At 43.7% G+C, this 20205-nt stretch overlaps 6 protein-coding genes across 6 annotated transcripts; 5 read left to right on the forward strand and 1 right to left on the reverse strand.

Annotated features, from left to right (window-relative positions):
- Positions 1 to 202: 202 nt before the first annotated feature.
- On the reverse strand, positions 203 to 2335 carry tom70 (putative mitochondrial outer membrane translocase receptor (TOM70); the record flags this gene model as incomplete). The annotated part of the gene is made up of 4 exons (XM_040895978.1): positions 203 to 450; positions 507 to 980; positions 1038 to 1809; positions 1871 to 2335. The coding sequence occupies 4 exons, from the start codon at positions 2333 to 2335 to the stop codon at positions 203 to 205; spliced, it is 1959 nt and encodes a 652-aa protein (XP_040751245.1).
- A 357-nt stretch (positions 2336 to 2692) lies between these two features.
- On the forward strand, positions 2693 to 3981 carry P175DRAFT_0502028 (aminotransferase class IV). Its single transcript, XM_040897297.1, has 2 exons — positions 2693 to 2774; positions 2828 to 3981. The coding sequence occupies exon 2, from the start codon at positions 2953 to 2955 to the stop codon at positions 3742 to 3744; it is 792 nt and encodes a 263-aa protein (XP_040751246.1). The 5' UTR covers positions 2693 to 2774; positions 2828 to 2952; the 3' UTR covers positions 3745 to 3981.
- A 371-nt stretch (positions 3982 to 4352) lies between these two features.
- On the forward strand, positions 4353 to 5443 carry P175DRAFT_0502029 (MSF1 domain protein). The gene has a single exon (XM_040897298.1). It carries the CDS (start codon positions 4477 to 4479, stop codon positions 5293 to 5295), a length of 819 nt encoding a protein of 272 aa, XP_040751247.1. The 5' UTR covers positions 4353 to 4476; the 3' UTR covers positions 5296 to 5443.
- Positions 5444 to 5785: 342 nt separating this feature from the next.
- Positions 5786 to 9963, forward strand: P175DRAFT_0558060 (uncharacterized protein). The gene is made up of 3 exons (XM_040900814.1): positions 5786 to 6914; positions 8577 to 9175; positions 9230 to 9963. Exons 1-3 carry the CDS (start codon positions 6097 to 6099, stop codon positions 9475 to 9477), a joined length of 1665 nt encoding a protein of 554 aa, XP_040751248.1. The 5' UTR covers positions 5786 to 6096; the 3' UTR covers positions 9478 to 9963.
- Positions 9964 to 10839: 876 nt separating this feature from the next.
- P175DRAFT_0493671 (peroxidase/cytochrome P450 family protein) lies at positions 10840 to 14976 on the forward strand (the record flags this gene model as incomplete). The annotated part of the gene is made up of 16 exons (XM_040895979.1): positions 10840 to 11025; positions 11080 to 11244; positions 11320 to 11428; positions 11483 to 11569; positions 11631 to 11979; positions 12064 to 12335; positions 12388 to 12558; positions 12612 to 12749; positions 12814 to 12849; positions 12896 to 13100; positions 13171 to 13445; positions 13497 to 13713; positions 13774 to 14212; positions 14287 to 14411; positions 14470 to 14867; positions 14942 to 14976. 16 exons carry the CDS (start codon positions 10840 to 10842, stop codon positions 14974 to 14976), a joined length of 3207 nt encoding a protein of 1068 aa, XP_040751249.1.
- Positions 14977 to 15043: 67 nt separating this feature from the next.
- P175DRAFT_0558062 (uncharacterized protein) lies at positions 15044 to 16691 on the forward strand. Its single transcript, XM_040900815.1, has 3 exons — positions 15044 to 15670; positions 15751 to 15828; positions 15914 to 16691. The coding sequence occupies exons 1-3, from the start codon at positions 15201 to 15203 to the stop codon at positions 16578 to 16580; spliced, it is 1215 nt and encodes a 404-aa protein (XP_040751250.1). The 5' UTR covers positions 15044 to 15200; the 3' UTR covers positions 16581 to 16691.
- The last annotated feature ends 3514 nt before the right edge of the window (positions 16692 to 20205 follow it).

Raw genomic sequence — 20205 nt, forward strand, 5'->3', positions numbered from 1 at the left:
AAAAAGAAAGCACAAGAGGAAGTTGAGGAAAGAGTCGGAAAAGAGTCGAAAAGAAACCATATAATAATAAATACACGCACAGACGGCCACGGCGCAAGACACCCGTATCTCAAAACATATTAGATCGAGATTGCCAGAGACCAGTCCAATGTCCCCCTGGCTATTTGAAGCTTGAAAGAAGAGAATTTATGACGTCTCAGCTTTACAGGCCAGGAGGTCCACCGAAGCCAGCACCCATACTCTGCAGGCGTGCGGCAAGTTGTGGGTACCTTTCCTGTACTTCCAGTTGGGTCCGGGTGGCTTCAGCATAGGAGATTGCGTTAATGATCTCCGCTTCGGTGCGTGCAAGCTCCGCCGCCCGTTCAAAGTATTTCAGTGCCTGGGAGACCTTGCCTTGCTGCAGAAGGAGCTGGGCCATAGTTCCAACAGCGATATCGCATTCAGGATCGACTGGGTTCTGTTAGCTTGAAGTTCGAATCTGGTACGGAGACATTAGGGTAACCCACTAATCAGGGCCTTCTGGCAAAGGTTTTCGGCCTCTTGGAAGTCATGCTTCCACTGGAACAAGGCAAGGGCCTTGTTAATCAAAGGTAGGACATTAATGCCCAAGGGTTTACTCTGCTTCTCCATCTCGACGGCCTTGTCAAATTTTTCGATGGCCTCGGAGAAATTCTGCTGGTCCAAGAGAAGTTCACCGTAGTAGTTGTAAACATCGGGCACGTCCTCGAAGTTCTTCACGGACCTCCTAAAGGTGGCCATAGCAGAGGCAACGGAGCCCATCTTGTACTGTGTAACACCAAGCTGGATGTGAGAGTAGATGAAGGTGCGGTCGAGATCAATGGACTTTTGGTAGTCCTTGGCGGCTTCGGCGAATTCGCCTAGGATGAAGTGCAGCTGGGCGCGGTGGTAGTAGATATCGGGATCGTCCTTGTTGTGAGTGATTGCAAGTTCAAAGTCATCTGCCGCAGCATCCTTGTTGCCTTTATAATCAATTAGACGTGCGCCAAATAGAATGATATGATATTAGGAGAACCTACCCAGTTCAAGGTGCAAGCTAGCACGTTTGATGTAACTTTGAACCAGCGATGGGTCCAGTTCAACGCTCTTGTTGAGGTCAGCCAAAGCGTTTTGAGCATTTCCCTGCAAGTATGTGAAGGTGGCTCTCAGGTTCAGAGCGAGGGCCTCGAATTCGCCCAAATCGCCGACTTCGAGAGCCTTGGTGAAAGCAGCGGAAGCCTCCTCGTAACCGTCGCCAGTCTTCTGATCCATGGCTAGCAACCCTTTGCGGAGCTGACCCTTTCCAGAGTCTTCGGAGAGATCGGCAGACTCGTCAAGACCCTCCGGAAGAGACTTGGGGCGGAAGCTTTGGAGATAGTTGGATACGAAGGTCGGGCTGGGGAGCTTATTGCCCTTGGCTTCCAGGATAGCCTTGCCCTTCTTTTCTGCAACCTTCTTCAAAAGTCTCTCCAGGGCAACACGGCTGACCTCATTCGAGAAACCATCGATGATGCAGCTAGCAGTGAAGTCGAGAAGAGCCTCGCTAAGCTTCTCGAGGTGCTCGTAGGCGATAGCCCTCCTGTTCAGAGCCTTGACATACTCGCTGTCCATCGCAAGAGCCGCGCTAGTATCCTCAACAACTTTCGCCCACTCCGACAGAACATTGAAACAGGCAGCACGGTTCGAGTAGAAGACAGGGTCGGGTTTGCAAAGAATAGCCTTGCCGTAGAGCTCAATCGCCTTGTTGTAGTCCTTAGAGCCGTAAGCCTTGTTACCAGCCGCCTTCAGCTTCGCAGCATATGCTTTTCTCGTCTAGGAGCCAGGATCAGTATTAGCAGGTCGCGCGAGTACTTCAGAACCAGCCAAAACCCACCTCTTCGTCCAACTGTCCAACTGTTGCTTCGTCAACCTCTGGGATCTCATCAGAAGGCTCCTCGACTTTCTTTACTGCGGGCTCTAAACCAATTATCAGTTCGTGGTCGGATTTAAGACCGGAAATAGAGTATGTATCTCGCGACGCACCATCTTGAACAGAGGAAGCCTTGGCTTTCTTTTCCTCCTCGGCCTTTTTCTTTTCCCTGCGTCTCTGGTTCTTGCTCTTCTTCTTCTCTGGAGTATGAGAGGATTGGCCAGGTCGACTTGAGTCGGAAAGGTAGTAGACGACACCAGCACTGGTCACAACCACGGCAACTCCCGCAATGGTGTAGACGAGAGCCTTATTCTCCGACACCCATTTCGAGATTCTGTCCCACACTGATGCTGAGGAGGAAGAGGAAAGCGAAGCAGTGTCGATAACCACGCTCTTGGATGGTTCGGGCAATGGCAAGCCGCTCGACATGATGACTGATATGAACCCGTATCCTTCACTTCGACTATTACCTGGTTTTTATGCTTTCGTTTCCCCCTTTTCGACGGAAAATCTGCAAGGAGACAATCAGCTTTTTATCGAGGTAAGTAGTCAGAAATTTATAATGAGATAAGAGAGACTAACAATGCAGGGTGGTTGACAAGGAGGCTGCTGTGTTTTTTTTTTGCGTCAAGGTTGAAGGAAAGAGAGAGTTGCGGCCAGAAAAAGTTATGCGGTTTGGCTGTTTCGGCGACGCATCAGCGGCTTTCCGAGCTCTTGTGCTAGACAGGCCAATCACACCCGCGTCAAAAGGGACGTCCAGCTCCTGGATTTCTCCACAGCCGCCATCGCCGGTTGGCAATTCGAGTTCTCATAATTCACTCTGGTTTCTCTGATGGTCTTATAAACAGAGGTTGTTGGCTATTCTCTTGTATAGATTGCCCTCAATGGCCTTTTTACCAAGAGACTAATGATATTACCTAGGCATAAACCTGAGCTGACTCGTTATACCCCCTTCAACGCGATTCCGGCTCATCCCACGCTTTGCTTGATGACTCAGGACTGGTCGCAAATCAAGTTGGAACTAGAACTAGAACCATCCGTTCACAATGTCGTCGCAGTCTTTCGAAATCATATCTTCACTACGCTACGATCCTGCCCTTCCACCCGTACTCGCTGAGAGAGGTGTAGATGCCTCCCACGACTCCCTCAACTCCCCTTATTACCTTCTTCCTTACCATCAAGACCGGCTACGAAATGCCGCAGCTAATTTCGATTGGAAGGATGCATTAAATTTTCTCCAGCAGGACACGGAACAATTCAGTCGATTCCTGGATACCTTTATCCCCGATAAAGCAAAGCCTTGGCGCGTCCGCATTGTTGTTGATCGCAGCGGAGATTGCAAGGTCGAAGTCAACCCAGCGGCACCGATCCAACCTCAAACCCTTTTTATCCCTTTCTTACCACGCACGACGTCGAATCCATGGCGCGTTTACATTGACACAGAGTCTACAACACCCTCCGCGTTCACTACGCATAAGACTACTGCTCGCGATTTCTACACGGCTGCGCGCCTCCGATCGGGTATCATTTCTCCACAGGATGACGCCGAAGTATTGCTTGTGAACCCGCGAGGCGAAATTATGGAGGGAAGCATCACAACACCATTCTTCAAACGGCGAGGAGATAATTTAGAACACAATGCAGCAGAGTGGATCACTCCTCCACTTGCAAGTGGCGGCAATGCGGGCACCACCAGACGGTACGCTTTGGTCCAAGGCTTCTGCACTGAACAGACCATTGCAGCTACAGATCTCGTTGAAGGAGAAGAGTGCCTGTTAAGCAACGGAGTGCGGGGCTTCATATATGGCAGGATCGTCCTCAAAGGTCCTCACAGCTAGCCATTATTCCCAGGTGAAATCTTCTTGCAACTATCGGAGGTTTCGGAAACGAACAAGAGAGCAGCGTACAGAGTAATACGTACGACCTCGCCCATCCTAACTCCTAAGGTCAATACCAAGTCGGGAGAACTTGTAGATCCCATCCAATATTTCTTGGAATTGCCATTTAAAGGCCAATTGCATGACTCAATCCGGAGAATAATAACTAGGGTTTATACTTTATACTATAGTAATCGGAAATACCTTAGGTGCCTAAGGTACCTAAGTGGTCCAAGGATATCCGCGGAAAGGGCCAATCGGAATAGGCTAATGTAGACCATCTCACAGAAGCGTACTTTGGTCACCAACTCGATGTAACTCGCTGAAAACCAGACCAGTCACTGTAAATTCCACGACCAGAAAATAATACCAGGAAACCAACGCCGATTGCACTGTATTCGAGACGCATTGAAGTGATTTGAAGTGGTCTGATTTCACGTGACAAAAAATGGAACCACCCCCGCGTTTACTAATTGGGCTAGCGTGTTGGCGGTTGGAAGCTGGCAGAAATTCTTCCTCCGAAAAGAGGCTCCGATCCGAACAGAAGAAATCATAAGAAAAGGTGATCGCGCAGACGACCTCCCTCAAAAGAGCTGCAACCCAACCTACCGTCACGCCACACCCTCAATCCATCCACGTCCCTCTGTGATTACCCAAACATCGACAATCTATGGTGCATATGTATAAGTAATTATGAAGTTCTTCGAGAATGTCTATACTTACGATTATTCCTTCCCGGCCGTTTCTCTCGCCTACTTCCTTCGCTACCCAAACCCTTACTCGCGCCATGTACTGACTACCGATGTTATTGATCGCTACGTCGACCCGAAAACGCATCGTCTTCACACGACGCGGATTCACTTGAAAAAGTCCAAAGTCCCGTCCGGTATCCTCAAGCTTCTGCCAAAGGGTATAGGAGGTTCCGACAACTCCGGTCAAAGCTACATTCTGGAGACGACCGTTGTCGATGTCAAAGAAGGCTGGATGGAGTCCGAATCTCGTAACATGGAGTGGACTGGGATACTTAGCGTCGTGGAGAAGCAAGTTTATCGTCGTCAGCTTCTCGAGGGTGCGCTGGAGAATCTTGAGGGACTATCTCTGGACGACAAGCGCAGTGAGCAAACCACGGTTAAGACGACCGTCACATTCCGCTCCCGTTTCGGGCAGGGAAAGCTCCTCGGCCGTAAAAAGGCAGAGCCAGCTGGAGAGCACCATGGAGACTTCGAGGAGGAAGCGCCTAAGAGAGGTTTCTTTTCGTCGCTGTCTACGGCCGGCATTCAACGAACCATCGAGCTCATCGGGTTGAACCGCACCCGGGATGCCATTATTACGAGCAAACAAGGTATGAATGTTGTCCTGGAGCGACTGCGCAGTGGTGGAATCGTCGGCGTTCTCGAGGGAATGCGCCAGGACCGGGAGGCGGCTGTTCTCGGCGCAGAGGGGCCTTGGAAGCGTGTTTGGCTAAGAGGAAACGGTCACGGAAGCCATCTCTCTGAGGGCGACGACAACTGACCCGATCTGAGATTTGGTTCGGCAAAATTCACATCTAGCAATCGATGCGGCATTCAAGCGTGGAGCATTGGCGTTTGGGGTTTTCTTTTCTTTTTTTTTTTTTGGTTGACACTCTCCTACCATCTCGACATATTATTCATCTACGATTCTTATCTCCTATGGATATTTTAACCGGTACCAAGGAAGCATGTTCGCACATCATCATGTATTTAACGGGGGTCACGAACAACGTTGGCTCATTGTATATTAGGAAAGGGGGACGGATCTGGTACTCTCAGTTCGGGAGGCACCTGTTGTACAATATATATTAACCCTACTTTATTTTTCATTCTCAAGTATATTCACAGTATCTTTTTCTCGTTTGCATCTTTGGTACTCACGGAAAATTATAGAGTGATTCACCTGATCTTTGTGTTGCTTAGTAATAAGTATTGAATTGAAGCCTGGGTTGCGCATAGTTACCTCATGGGCCCAAGCATTCAACTTCCACTTTCGCAGTTAAGCAACTTTTGAGACCGGAATCCATCTCTTTAAAAGGCCATATCATCTATGGAAACATCAAAATCTGTACCGGATACCTAATTTAGCAAATGGATGCGGAGTGGATAGACTTGCAACGTCTTACTCGGCCAGCCCACGGCTATCTGCGTACAACCACCAGCCTTTCCTGTCCAGCTGGTCTACATTCTAATCAGCGATCCTAATCTCACATTGATCTTCCAATTCTCCCATTTCCGGGTCTACCTACCTGGGTGAATCATACTCTACTGATAGCCCAGACTCGCCACCACCCCAGCTTTGATGTCAACATCGGTCGCCCCTTGTAAAAGGCGGTATACATACCCAAGGGAAATGGAAGGCCAGGCACCCTTTAACGATAAATTACAACCCCTTGACGAGGAAAGCGGGGCAGAAAGAAACCAGAATTTGAATGGTTCCCCTGATACGAAGATTTCCGACACAAAAACTCTCGATCTACTACGATTTAGTGAAAATTTCCAAATCCTCGATGCTCCAGGAGGAGATGACGACCTAGAGACGACAGCCCGAAAGTTACAGCGGTTGGCGGAGGTTGTGGAACAGGGGAACAGTCTTGCACTATGGACGGGACTAAAGCTTGCCCGCACTCGCGAAATCATCCCGAAAGACCAGATGACGGCGTCCGAGTGGATGATCTACGAGAGGTGGAAGAAGGGCATGTTCAACGCTGCATCCGCAGACAGTGCTAGGGGCATTCAAGGTGACGAGCAAACTTTCAATCTCCCTGAATTTGACTGGGACAAGAACAGGGCTCCAGTACCACAAGGACAACAAAGTATGAAAAAGTTCACCCAGCGGGCCACTGCAATGGATATTGTATTCGGGTATCAGGGAGCTACGCCCGAACATGCGTCATGGTTAACGCTAAGCATGCCAGAGATGCTGCCTCTGATCAAAGTGGTGGCTAAAATCAATAATATTGAAAGGAATTCCAGGAGTCATGGACATCCGCATCTAGAAAGCTTAAGTGATATGGAGGTTGCGGAAGTCCAAACAGCACGGAAAATCGTGGCTACGGCGGAGAGGAACCGGAACCGCGAGCTGGAGAGGATTCGCAAACTGAGCCGGTCGATCAACGAGTATTTATTGATAATCAAAAATCGAGCAGAAAGTTTAGAAAAGTAACAGGATGTGATATCACGGGTTTGGAATGGCATGGTTGGGGGCGCTCTTTCCTATGGGTACGGAAAGTAGGGTAGATGGCGCAATGGGAGGTTATAAGGTTATACTATAACTGGGTCTTTAATGAATCTATAGGTTTTTTTTTTTTTTTTTTTTACCTTATTTACATTTCTAACCTCGGGGAAGGCCTGCCTATAACTATCATGGATAAGTTACATAGAGTGACCCTGGCAACTGGTACAGTTCAGCCAGTAAAAATAAATGCCACTATCACTGGTTTTTATAAGGGGTAGGATAGAACAGTAACTGGTGGTTTAATTGACATTCTTGTGGTGGGCCAACATACGTCACAGAAAGCATTCTATACAGGATATAAACATGTACTAGATATAGGTAAATACCTAGGTATACCTGGTAGGATCAGTAACTACCAGTACTTATGTTAACTGTGCAGTGCATTTAGATAGTCTTTTACTATATACACCTTTAATAGGTATCATAGACTGTATCCCGAGTCGTGCAGTTGATATTAGGTGGTACAATGTGAATGTAATAGTTTATGTACTCCGTACTACAAATATCCAGTCCAAACTGAGCTGGGAAGATAGCTACCCTAACTCTACGTCATTGACAGGGACGGATAGAAACGGTGATACCAGGCTGTGGAATGTTGAGTGGATAGAAAGACCCTGAAAACACCAATTGATGGAGACAGAGATGGAGATCAAGTGGGGAGAGAGCGCTAGGAACTATTCCCTGAAACCACTCCATAAATATATCTTTGATCAACCAGTTGAAATGCCATATTTAGAGAACGGGTTACCAGGTAGAGTCCATTCAGCGCTGCGAATTTCTCCAGCCAAGATACACCAAGAATCCACTTCGTTTTTTCCCTGAATTTATGAATCCCAAATCCTCCCTCTGAGTCCTTCCATAATCCATCGTGAGAATTATTATTTCCTGTCTTAATTAACTGGCATCATTACCATTGATGACTCCTCTCTTGACTTGTATTTTCTTGGTATCCTTATCGCTCAGTTCTTGTTGAATCGCTTCTCGTCTTCGTCTTCTTCTTCTTCTTCTTCTTCTTCTTCTCTTTCTTCCCCTGCTGTGTGTCCTTTTGGAATCCCCCCTTCTTTCCACCGTCATCCACCACCGTCATCATCCTCTTTCTCATCGCCAATTGTAAGTAGACTCTTATTTCAGTCGTTTCTAGTCTTACACAACTATTCCTTCCTTTTTCAAACTGTTCCCTACTCCCGTCTCCTACACTACGCTGTCACCTGCAACTGTCTGTTTACTCCCAGAGCAACACCTGGTTCCTCGTATGCCTCAACTTTGGGCCACCCAAAGTGCCTAATTGCTTATTTATTTACTTACTGCTCACTTCTCACTTACACACAGAATTTTAGACTTACTCAGGCCTCACCAACAAGCCTGACTTTCTACACGGAGAACCACCTAGGGACTCCCGTCGCTCTCCCGTCTCGCGTTTCACCAGGTATTTCTGGTATGCTCTAAGACAACCACCGTCTTTTTCGACCTCTTGACCCATCATAAAATACAACCCTTACACGGTGATGGGCATGTTGGCTGGTCTTGCTATTTTTATCGCGTAGTCGAGCCTGGAGGCCGTTCGACCCACCGTCATATCGAATGGCCGCCCTTTTGCACGGGTGGTCTATGCCCCGACCCTTTCTATTGCTTTTCTTGATTATCGCGGCCTTTTCGTCCTCGACGATGGCCCAGATTTGTTCCTTTTGGGATGCCGGATGTGTCGACCCGCTGGCTCAGACCGCCATCGCCTTTGGATTTCCTCCTCTCTTCCTCGAGAACATGAATCTTTTCTACGCCTTCGACGCTGACCCCCGAGGGAAGGGCCAAGAGCCCATGACTAAGGTTAGTTTCTGGATCGGATACGAAGCCTACATCAACAATTCTGTTATCGACCTCAACCGAACATCCGAAATTGGAATGCGAGTCGGGAACTTAACAGGGAGCCCATCAGGGGCTAACAATGGCTGCGATGGTGTTTGGGGGTCTGAATGCTCCTATAACCTGATCGATTTGTTCAAGCAAGCCATATTTGATCTCACTACAAAGGGGGAATACTACTCAAATCCTCTGGCTACAGTGATACGACGCTTTCGGGAGCATCCACCGTTTGTTCCAGCTTGCCCCCCACAATTCTTTGAGATCCAGGATTTCCCCGTCGATCGTATGTTACCACGCATAGCACCTGGCCAGGTACACTATTGACTTTTTGTTTTAGCATTCGCACAAGAGACTGAAACGGACCAAACTGCTGTGATCAAAACCACAGGGAGCAGCAACAGCCCCTGGAGAACGTGGTTTATTGACAATATGACCGCAAGTCGGCAAGCTGAACAGGTTGCGGTCGCTATCATTGGTCGGGCTCCATCATACCATAGCCTCCCGCCCGCAGATAAGGACGGGATTCAGATCGAGCTTGTCTGTGCTCAATCGCCGGCAGCGGGAAGTTCCGGGAGCGAAGATTGATGGCTGGAATGGAATCCTTGCGCACTATAACATCTTACCGGCTGAGGCATATATCTCTGCGTAGAAGTACTCACCAATACTAAGATGAGTATCTAGTGGTCTCTCTGGCCCACGCCCATCTTGATGAACTGGGCTACCTAACGACTTGATGACCGTACCCCGCTCCGGCAGAGCGCAAGCACAAGCGCAGGCATAAGCACATGCAACTTGTTGCTTTTATCGCCCACCAATTCGGGGGGGTTTCCGTCTCGTACTCAACTATGAGGCACTGAGACAGGCCCAAGGACGCCTGCCTGGTATTTGCCCGAGGGCCCACGACGAGACTCTGCCAACTTATAATGCCGGGTCTTTAGATCGGCCTAATTCTTGTACATAGCTAACTAGAAAGGAATTGGATATACGTGAAAGCACTTTCTTTCGGGTTTCTTTGGCTTCACCCACCATTCAGTGACATGCTCCTCTGCCTCATCGCAGTTTTTCTTCCAGATACTGAACGCGTCTGTATTCTCTTCTCATTAGCATTCCACTCCTGGGAACAAAAGATGGCAGAATTCAGCTCTGTATAGCTCCAACTACTATACTGAGATGCTTTATCGTGGCGTCATACACTACACCCGTGCCGGACTAGGCTTTCCCGACGACGGTTGGTCCAGCGTCGAAAGCAGGCTTGATTCAAATTAAGTTTGGTATACAGGTTTATTTGAACTATAAGCAAGCATTCGTCGAGATCCGTTTATTGAATTTACATCACCTTTGGACGGAAACTTGAAAGTCTCCTCATGGCCCAATTGTCAGAACTTTGGCGACACCATTCTCCCACGTGGTCTCCGATCTTAATTGCTATCTATACCAAAGGCTAATAGGAAACAAGCTATATAGGAGATCGCCACCTTGTTCGCGGCTGAGCTAGATACTTCTCGACCGGATTTGATTTCGGAATTCTCGACTGGGCCTCAGCATATGTAACGAAGGAGATTCCGTGGGAACCAATGGCCTCATTCTCCAAACGAAAAAGACAGAAAAAGAAACAGGTCAGGCCACATATAGAAGTCTGCCAATCCCATGCCAATCCCATGGAAGGCGCACTCCGGATCTACGGGCCGGAGTAAGATAATTTCAATCCTATCATTTTTATCTTTATAGCTATCCAGAGCTATCAACCACGGAACCACCTTCCATGACATATTATCATCTATGAAGGGACGCTTTCGTCACAACAAGGCCTTTTGGCACTTTGCTGAAGTTGAGGGAATGGTGATGCAATAGGATGCATGGATGAACAATAAAACCCACCAGATAAACAGACATCCGCAGAGCTTTTCCCAACATTGTTCCCCTTTTCATGTATGATCAAGTATCGCTATGGCACCATCTAAAGAAAACGGCTCCATCTCTACTGGAGATAACAAGCAATTGACTGGTCTTCTGCGCGAGGCTCGCCAGGATATTCTCAGCCAAGCAGGAAGAATCATTCCTGATCTTCGTACCCTTCACGAACTCAGCCAGACGATCTCTAGTGGTGATATCGTCGATGACCGGAAGTATCTGGTTCGCACTGTACAACCCATATTTGACACCAGGACAAGATCTAACCATTGGTAGATTGAAAATATCATTCAAGCCGCAGCATCACTGCCCAATGGGTCTATCCTTCGGGATAAAATTACAGACCAGTTCATTAAGACACTATGGGAAAACCTTCAGCATCCGCCTCTGTCTTACCTCGGAGACCAGTTCAGATATCGGACGGCTGATGGCAGCTTTAATGTGTGTCTTTGATTCCCCTTGACTGGCTTGTCTGGTTAAAAAAAAAAACCAACCAAAGACTAATTAATCTTCTAGAATATTATGTACCCCCGTCTCGGGGCTTCTGGCAGTCATTACGCCCGGAGTGTATCCCCAGAACATCCTCGTCCGGCTATACTACCGGACCCTTCTGTCATTTTTGATAGTATGCTTTCTATCTAATCCTTTTTTTTTGTTTTTTTTAATGCTAATTGATTAGCTCTTTTGGCACGCGAAGGTCCCCCAAAGGAGCATCCTTCCAAGATCTCTAGCAATCTATTCTATCTAGCTACGATAATCATCCATGGTATGTGCCTCTCTACCTTTTTTTTTCTGTTGTTCCATATACATATGTTCAAACAAAATAGATCTCTTCCATACGGACGAATCCGACTATACCAAACTCAAAAACTCTTCGTATCTCGATCTGGGCCCTTTATACGGCCATAACAAGCACCAGCAGAGTGAAGTGAGAACTTTTGCAGATGGCCTACTGAAGCCAGATACCTTTGCGGAAAGGCGACTCCTCTCCCAGCCCCCTGGGGTCAGTGCCTTGATCATTGCTTTTAACCGGTTCCATAATTATGTGGTTAAGGAAATGGCATTCATCAACGAAGGAGGAAGGTTTAGTTTGCCTTCCGGCGTCGAACCAGATAGTCCCAAGTATGCCCAGGCGCTGGCGAAAAGGGACAATGATCTATTTCAAACTGGAAGACTGTATGGTTTATTTCGCACGATGATTTTTTCCTTTTTCTTTTCATGGGTGGAAGTTGTGTGTGCTAATTCCAGGTACTAAATTAGGGTTACGTGCGGATTATATGTCAACATTATTCTCAACGACTATCTCCGCGCGATCTTGAATCTCAATGAGAACCCAGTCAACTCGGACTGGAAACTGGACCCGAGGAAAAGCCTTGCGGTGTTTGATCAGCAGGGACTTGCTCGCGGTGTCGGAAACCAAGTCAGTGCCGAGTTCAATATGATATATCGGTGGCATGCCGCGATCAGTGCGCAGGATGAAACGTGGATCGATGGCCTTGCGTCAAGGGTTTTCGGTCCGCACGTTGATGCCAGTGTGTAATCCGATCTCAAATGTTGGAGGTCTTCTTTCACTAACTATCAAAGGCAATCTGTCTGTGGACGCGTTTCTCGGTGGCCTCAAACAATACTTCGAAGCAAACTTCTCAGGAGATCCATCAACATGGACTTTTGATGGTTTGGAAAGGGGAAAGGATGGAAGCTTTGCGGATGATGACCTCGTAGGTTTACTTCAGGATGGCTGCGAGAACGTGGCCGGTAAGTATCGTCCTGTACATTGTTTTACATTGAAGCTAATCTGGTTGACATAGCGGCGTTTGGGGCTCGAAATATCCCAAAGGTAATGAAAGCTATTGAGCTGCTCGGGATTCAGCAAGGCAGAGACTGGCAACTGGCCACATTGAACGAATTGAGATTATTCTTCAAGCTGAAGCCGTATTCGACTTTCGGTAAGTTAGTTGGAAGTCGGATAATTTTCACGAGAATCAATATCTGACCTTAATCTTTCTGTAGCGGAGGTGAACTCCGATCCTTCAGTCGCTGAGACCTGTAAGTAACTCCAATCGCGAGGGAGAACGCTGCTAAACGGCTATAGTGGAAGCATTATACGGCCACCCCGACAATATCGAACTATACGTCGGAGTGCAGACTGAAGAAGCCAAAAAGCCTTTCATGCCCGGGTCTGGATTGTGTCCTGGATTTACCATTTCAGTAGCTATTCTATCCGATGCGGTGGCTCTTGTGCGCGGCGATCGTTTCTACACGGTTGACTATAACTCTGCCAATCTGACCAACTTTGGGTACGTTTGCGGTCCAAACACATCCAGATAAAGTCAACTGACTGTTTTTTTTTGTTTTTTTTTTGGACAGTTTCAATGCAGCTAGTTCCGATTTCGATGTTGCAGGCGGCGGAGTCATGTACAAACTGCTGATGAGAGCCTTCCCTGGTTGGTACCGACCAAACAGCGTATACGCTTTATATCCGTTCGCGACCCCGGAAAAGAGCCGTGAAATCTTTAAAAAGATGGGAAAGGCGAAGGAGTTTGATTTCACCCGGCCATCGTATATTGGACCGCCTGTTCCTGTCACAACCTGGAAAGGTCTGGTGGATCTGTTGAATGACCAAGACCAATTCCATGTTCCTTGTATGTTCCTTATTCGGGGGCTCTTTTTAGCATGTACTGACAGTAAAACAGGGGGACAGCATACCTTCCAACTCACCGGACATGATTACATGCTGAGCGGAGATTCTTCCGCTAATTCGGAGCAGAGAGAATTCGTCTTTGAACGATTATACAGACCCTCCGACGCATTGGAGGAAGTGCGGCAATACTACGAGTCAATCACCTTTGATCTTATCCAGAAAAAGAGCCGGAAAATAGGGAGGTCTTACCAAGTTGATATTGTTCAAGAGTATATATCCCGTCTGCTCACCAAGATGAAAAAGCAACCCCGCTAATGTGTCTTGTCTAGTGTTGGAAACCTCGCACATGCGTATTTCTGCGCAAAGTTTTTCAACATCCCTCTTAAGGAGACGGCCAGCAGCTCTACCGATGCATATACACCCCGAGAGCTTTCCGACGCTCTTTCCGATCTGTTCGGTTATGTCTTCTTGGATGTCGACCCCGTACAATCGTTTGGAAACCGGGTGAAGGCGGCTAGAAAATCGAAGCGCATGGGTGAAATTATGGCCAAAGCTGTGTCAGACAGTAACGGACACATCATCAGCCGGTTTTTCAATATGTTTGCTCGTCATGCTCCGAGTCTGCCGTATACTACTACTAGCTCTTTCTTGAATGATTATGGATCGCAGCTCGTGAAGAGACTGCTGGAAGGGGGGAAAAGTGTTGATGAAGTTGTTTGGACAATTATCCCGACTGCAGCAGCAGCTTGTGCCACTCAAGCTCAGGGGGTGCGTTTTAAGTCTTGTCTTTTTTTTTTTTTTTTCCCTCCCTCTAGAATATGCTAACAATCTTAACAATGTAGTGGGGACAAATGTTAGATGTCTACCTATCGGATAAGTATGCCTCGCAGTGGCCTGCAATCCGGAAGCTGGCCCAGTCCGAGGAACCTGAAGCGTTTGAGAAATTGAAAAAATACGCTCTCGAGGGGTATATATTCCCATCCACATTTCTACGAGTACGTTGGATTTTGCTGACTTGGTTTAAGATTCCGCTTGTCCACTCCGGCCTTTGGCGTGCTGCGCACCTCAATGGATAACACCACGATCAAAGATGGCAAGTCAATGACAGCCGTGAAAACGGGAGACACTATATTTGTAGACTTCGTTACGGCCGGCCAGGATCCCAGCAAGTTCCCGGATCCCGAAGAGATCAGACTTGACCGTCCACCGGAGGTCTATATTCACCATGGCTGGGGCCCGCACTCCTGCCTAGGCCGGGCAATCGTTACTACAGCAGGCGCCAGTCTGTTGCGTGTCTTGGGCCGGCTTGGAAACATCCGGCGCGCACCAGGACCAGCGGGAGAGATGAAGAGCAAGTTCGTGAACAAGGCATTCAAGGTGTATTTACCTGAAGATGGGAGTGAATGGACACCATTCCCTTGCAGTGAGTATTGTCCTGATTCTCGAGCCCAGGACTTGGGAGGGAAAAAAAAAAAAAAAAAAGCTAACTCGCAGTAGATAAAAAGGTCGTATTCGATAGATTGGACAAGTAGGGTTGCTTAAATGATACAGTTGGCCACCACCATGATGTATTTTCCGATGTAGCACTAGGTCGACCTCAAATGACACAAGTATGATTTGATCCTGTGGCAATAACCTGAATGCTACCTTGTAGACCTTGTAATTATTATATATAAAAGTCAGCCTGGACGCATGTCTTTTCCCTCGCAGCACACCTAGCAGCCTTATATTCCACCCTTCCTCTTCAGCAAGCAAAATGGCATCGTTCTACGCAAACCCACTTGTCTATGGAAATCCTTTCCTGGACATTCCGTCCGACATGGACACGAACCCTTTCCGTTGGGTTTGGGAGGATATCTGTTCCGTCTTCAGTCTCGCCAGGCTGCTCCCACGCATATTTCTTCCTCTTGGGCCCTTGAAATCCGAGCACCTCGACGAGCTCTATCCCGACCTCCGCAACCTTCGAGATATCTCCCTGCATGTGATTTTGATAGTCATCCAGGTGGTGCTTCTTCTGTCGTTTCCGCTGGTTTTGATGACCTTCTGGGCGTTTCCCCTGGTCGTTTACGTGGTGTTCTATGTGCTGCTCACGCTCGTGACCATGATCATCATGAGGCTGCTGAACGGGCCTCCCACAGGGAGGTCTCTCATCGGCGTGCCAAAAACAAAACCCCCGGCCAATAACGCAAGCGAGCCATGGTTTTTCATCAACGGCGTTGCAACCGGGTGGGTAACAACCCCCCCCCCCCCCTTCCCCTCCCCATCATGGCAGGGGGTTGTTTCTGTGTGTGCTGATCAGCCTACAGGCGACACTGGCATCTGTCGAATCTAGCCCTACTCGCAGAGATATTCGGCCGGGAGATTGTAGGCATCCACAATCCAACGTGAGCATACCATACCATAGCATAGCATAGCATGGCACGTAACATCCCTGCTTCCCCGCAGCCAGCTAACGCGAAGGAATAATAGAAAAGGGTTGATTCTCGACCTGATCGAATGTCTCATCCAACGCGACCTCGACTACAAAACCATCGACATCCGACAAGGCCGCGCGCAGCTCCGCGCAGCGCTCGCGGCATCCACCACCAAACGGGCCGTGCTGATCGTCCACTCGCAGGGCGGGATCGAGGCAGCCTCGATCATCGACTGGCTCTTCGGCGAGCTGTCGCACGACAAGATGCGCAAGCTGGAAGTATACACGTTTGGGAACGCGGCCCGACAGTTCCGCAACCCGCCCATCCACGACCCCGTGGACGAGCCTCGCAGCGGCAGAGTCAACCCGCGCCGCCAGACGCACGGCGAGCGCGTCATCCGGTACATCGAGCACTACGCCAACAGCAAGGATTTCGTGGCCAACATTGGCGTGTTGAAGTTCACGACGCCCGTGGCGGCGTATTCCAATGGCGGGCTGTTTTCCGGCAGTGTCTTTGTCCGGGTTGGGTCGGGCCATTTGCTGAACATGCATTATTTGGACCCGATGTTTGGCGAGGACAGTGCCTTTATGCGGTCCATGGTGGATATTCCGTCGGCGGAGGGCGCGGAAGGCGTGGTGGTGGTTTCGAAGCCGGTGAGGGAGTTGTCGAGGCTGTATCAGTATCGGAATGGGGAGAGTCCCAAGGACCCTGAGCTGGATTGATTGGTTTTGGTATTTATTTTTATTTTTTTTATGCGTTTTGAGTCTGAGTTATATTGGTGGAAATGCTCCCAGGAAGCGGCAGCCTAAGAAAGGATATATATTTACAAGTAGAATTTGGACGACTCTAACTAGTTAATGTTAGAGTGCTGCACTCAGTGAATGCAACCAGCACCACCATAAAGCAGCATCACCATAAAGAAGAAGTGTTGGATATATGATGATCCTAGGGGTAGCTCAATGGAAGCAGGTGATTGGATATATTGATGTGTGTGTCTGTTGGGGGGTTATGTGCTTGCCTAAGGCCTTAATATAGGGTAATAACCCCCCTTTATTTACTAAGTATATCATAAGATACCTCTTTAATTTAATATACTCTCTTAGATTTAAAGGATTTTATTTAGTTTAAATCTATAATTATATAATTTAAGATACTATTCTTATCCTAGATAGGTTTAAATTATATCTAATAATAAGTTATTTATTAACTTTAGTCTCTTTATTATTTCTAAATCCTTTATAACATAATTCCTAGGTCATCCAGCCACCACAAGTCATCCAGCCACCCACCAAATTCTACCAATCATTGAAAAACTTGAAGCTATCCCTAACTACCAAAACACGTATATTTCTATTAATTCTAATTATTTAGATATGTAGGATATCTAATTCTAGTATAATCTTAAATATTATAATTAGAGCATGTTAGTAGAGTATGTTTTAAACCTTCCAAAGATAGTATTCTAACTAATACTAGATCAATATTTTTACTAGTAGACCCATTATTTTGCCTATTTCACAATAAAATTAGATCTCTTACTTCCTATACTAAAATACCTTTATTAAAGATTATCTAGCATTTAGATTAACTCCTTTTTTACTTTTCCTTTACATTTTCCAACCAGAGTTTATAAATTTCAGCTTCCATTAAAATTATATTATAGATAGCAACTTCACATTCTTTAACTAACTAGTTAAATACCACTCTAGATACTATCTTAGAAGGCAAAGAAGGACTTTTAGATTAAATTTAAAGAGTCTTCTTAATAGAAGATACCTTTTTATATAACTAGTAAATAGTATAAGAGATTATAATAATAGAAGAACTAGTAAATTCTCTATAACTTTTAGAAGGGGTAGGTATAGATAAGATATTTAATTTAGTAAGGACCCAGTAAGAATCCCATGGTAGTATTCTAGCTATAATAAAGCTATTTTAAATATTTTAAAGTATAAAGACCTTCTAGTGGGCCTCTAGATAGACTTTTAGGAAGTCTAGTTTATTAATATAATTAGATCCTAGTTAGGTCTTTGCCTCTATCAAGCCCCCATATATATATTTTAATGGTCTAAAGCAACTAATATCTAATAGTTATAGAAAATAGGATAAATAGGGTAGTATATAGATAGCAATAATATTATTATTATTATATATCTTATTAAAAGCAGGTATTAAATAACTTCCATGATTATCTAGAACTAGTAATTAATATTTTCTAACTATATAGCCTATAAAGGATAGAATAAAGACTTTTTAAAGCTATTAAAGACCTATTTTATCTATAGTCTAGCTATTAGTACTAACTTTAATCCTCTAATCTAATAGTAAAAGATTTTCTTTAAACTATCCTTTAATATAGTATTTTTCTTTAAAAATAATATATAAAGATAAACTCCAACCTCTTATATTAATATATTTAATAGTAGTAACCTATTCTTAATTACCTAGTTAGATAAGATGAGGTCTTCCAGGCATACTAGATCTAGTAACTACTCTAGTAGTTACTATTAGACCTATTATAAAGCTAGTTTTATTAAAATTATAAATATCTTTATTAGCAATACTATATTATAATCAGGTAGCTTATAATTAATTAAACTATTAGTTTAATACCTTTAGATCCTTATATTTAGCTTATTAGTAATTATATTTTCTTATAAATTAATTTTTAATTAAATTATAGCATATAATAAAATTTATTGCCTAGTTTTTTCTAATTAGTAGTTAAGTAGTTAAACTACCTAATTAAAGTAAGATATAAGCTATTTTTACTACATATATTAGTCTAGGAGTAACTCCATACTTATCTCTAGATATAATCCATTCTAATAGAGTATCCTTCTAGATTTTAAATAGCTAGAGATTATAATTATAGAATTCTACTTGATATTAGTAACTATATAGGTAATTAATTAAGATAGATTAAGGCATGTTATAAATAATAGCTATATAATAAATACTTAGAATTTCACCATTTTTAAAAACTTAGATAGCAAGCTGGATCCTACTCTCTTGCTTTATCAAGTTTCAAGTTGATTAACACACTTTTGGTGGCATGGTGATGGTTTGAATAGTAACATGTAATTAAACACATGAAAATTTAGTAGGTGGCTGGATGACTTGTGATGGCTGGATGACCTAGGAATTACGTTAAATATCTTAAAGCTTTAGTAAGATAGTATCTTAATTAATCTATTTATAATTATCTTAATAATAGAATAATATAATACTTTTATTCTTTTTTTTTAGATTTCTTACTTAATCTAATAATTATAAATATTTATATAATATAGTCTTATATTTAGATAGTTAATTTCCTTATTTATTAATTAGATAGTTTATATATTATTATATTAAATATTAATAATTAGATTTTCTAACTCTATCTAGATTTTATTTAATAAATATTTAATAAAGATTCCTTTTTTTATTATATATAATAATACTAATAATTCTACTTTAATTATAAAGATTATTATAATTATCTATTTATTAATTTTTTATTTTATTATATTTCTAAATAACTTTATAATATATTCTTATAAATTTCTCTAGTCCTAATTATTTATAAATAAGATATTACTATATAATAAGTAATTATTTAAATCTTTAAATTATAAGGCAAGTTTATTTATTCTTTTTAAATATTATAGATATTAATCTATTTTAGTATAATATTTTTTACTAAAATTTATAAGATACTAGAATAATTAGAATATTATAAATATAATATCTAGTTATATTATAATTATTATATATATTATAGATCTTACCTTCTATTAATATTATTAAATATATAAATAAGATACTTTATTTTAATTTTTCTAGAATATTATTTTTATTAATATAAAAGTAATATTTAGATCTTTCTTTTTATTTACTAGATTAGTAATCTTATTAATATATATTAATTAATTTAGCTAGATAAATTTATTCTCTCTATCCTAGATAATCTCTATTTTTAAGAATTATTATAAGTTATTTTCTCTTATTATCTTAAACTAGTCTTAAAACTCTTATATAATAGCCTATATTTATATTAATAATTTTTAATAATAGGTAAATATAATATTATCTATATAAAAAAATATTAGAATCTTATCTTTAATAATATAATATAATTTATATAAGATAGATTTATATTCTAATAATTTTAGGATCTTTTAGAGAATTATTTATTATAAATAAAAAAATTATTTAAATCTATATAATACTTTCTTTAACTTTAATATTTTATCTAATTTTTAATATTCTAGAGATATTTTTATATATATTTCCTTATTATTATTTATATTAATAAATATATTTATAATATTATATTACTTTAATTCTAGATTAAATTAAGCT

The sequence above is a fragment of the Aspergillus ochraceoroseus genome (genome assembly GCF_002846915.1).
Source record: "Aspergillus ochraceoroseus IBT 24754 chromosome Unknown P175scaffold_5, whole genome shotgun sequence".
Classification (NCBI taxonomy): domain Eukaryota; kingdom Fungi; phylum Ascomycota; class Eurotiomycetes; order Eurotiales; family Aspergillaceae; genus Aspergillus; species Aspergillus ochraceoroseus.

Bases quoted from the DNA above. Each gene is read 5' to 3' on its own strand.
- P175DRAFT_0502028 (XM_040897297.1), top strand. From the start codon at position 2,953: ATGTCGTCGCAGTCTTTCGAAATCATATCTTCACTACGCTACGATCCT.
- P175DRAFT_0502029 (XM_040897298.1), top strand. From the start codon at position 4,477: ATGAAGTTCTTCGAGAATGTCTATACTTACGATTATTCCTTCCCGGCC.
- P175DRAFT_0558060 (XM_040900814.1), top strand. From the start codon at position 6,097: ATGTCAACATCGGTCGCCCCTTGTAAAAGGCGGTATACATACCCAAGG. The intron at 6,915-8,576 runs GTATTTATTGAT...TTTATCGCGTAG, and splicing joins CTGAGCCGGTCGATCAACGA to TCGAGCCTGGAGGCCGTTCG. The intron at 9,176-9,229 runs GTATGTTACCAC...TTTTTGTTTTAG, and splicing joins CCAGGATTTCCCCGTCGATC to CATTCGCACAAGAGACTGAA.
- P175DRAFT_0558062 (XM_040900815.1), top strand. From the start codon at position 15,201: ATGGCATCGTTCTACGCAAACCCACTTGTCTATGGAAATCCTTTCCTG. The intron at 15,671-15,750 runs GTGGGTAACAAC...ATCAGCCTACAG, and splicing joins ATCAACGGCGTTGCAACCGG to GCGACACTGGCATCTGTCGA. The intron at 15,829-15,913 runs GTGAGCATACCA...AAGGAATAATAG, and splicing joins GTAGGCATCCACAATCCAAC to AAAAGGGTTGATTCTCGACC.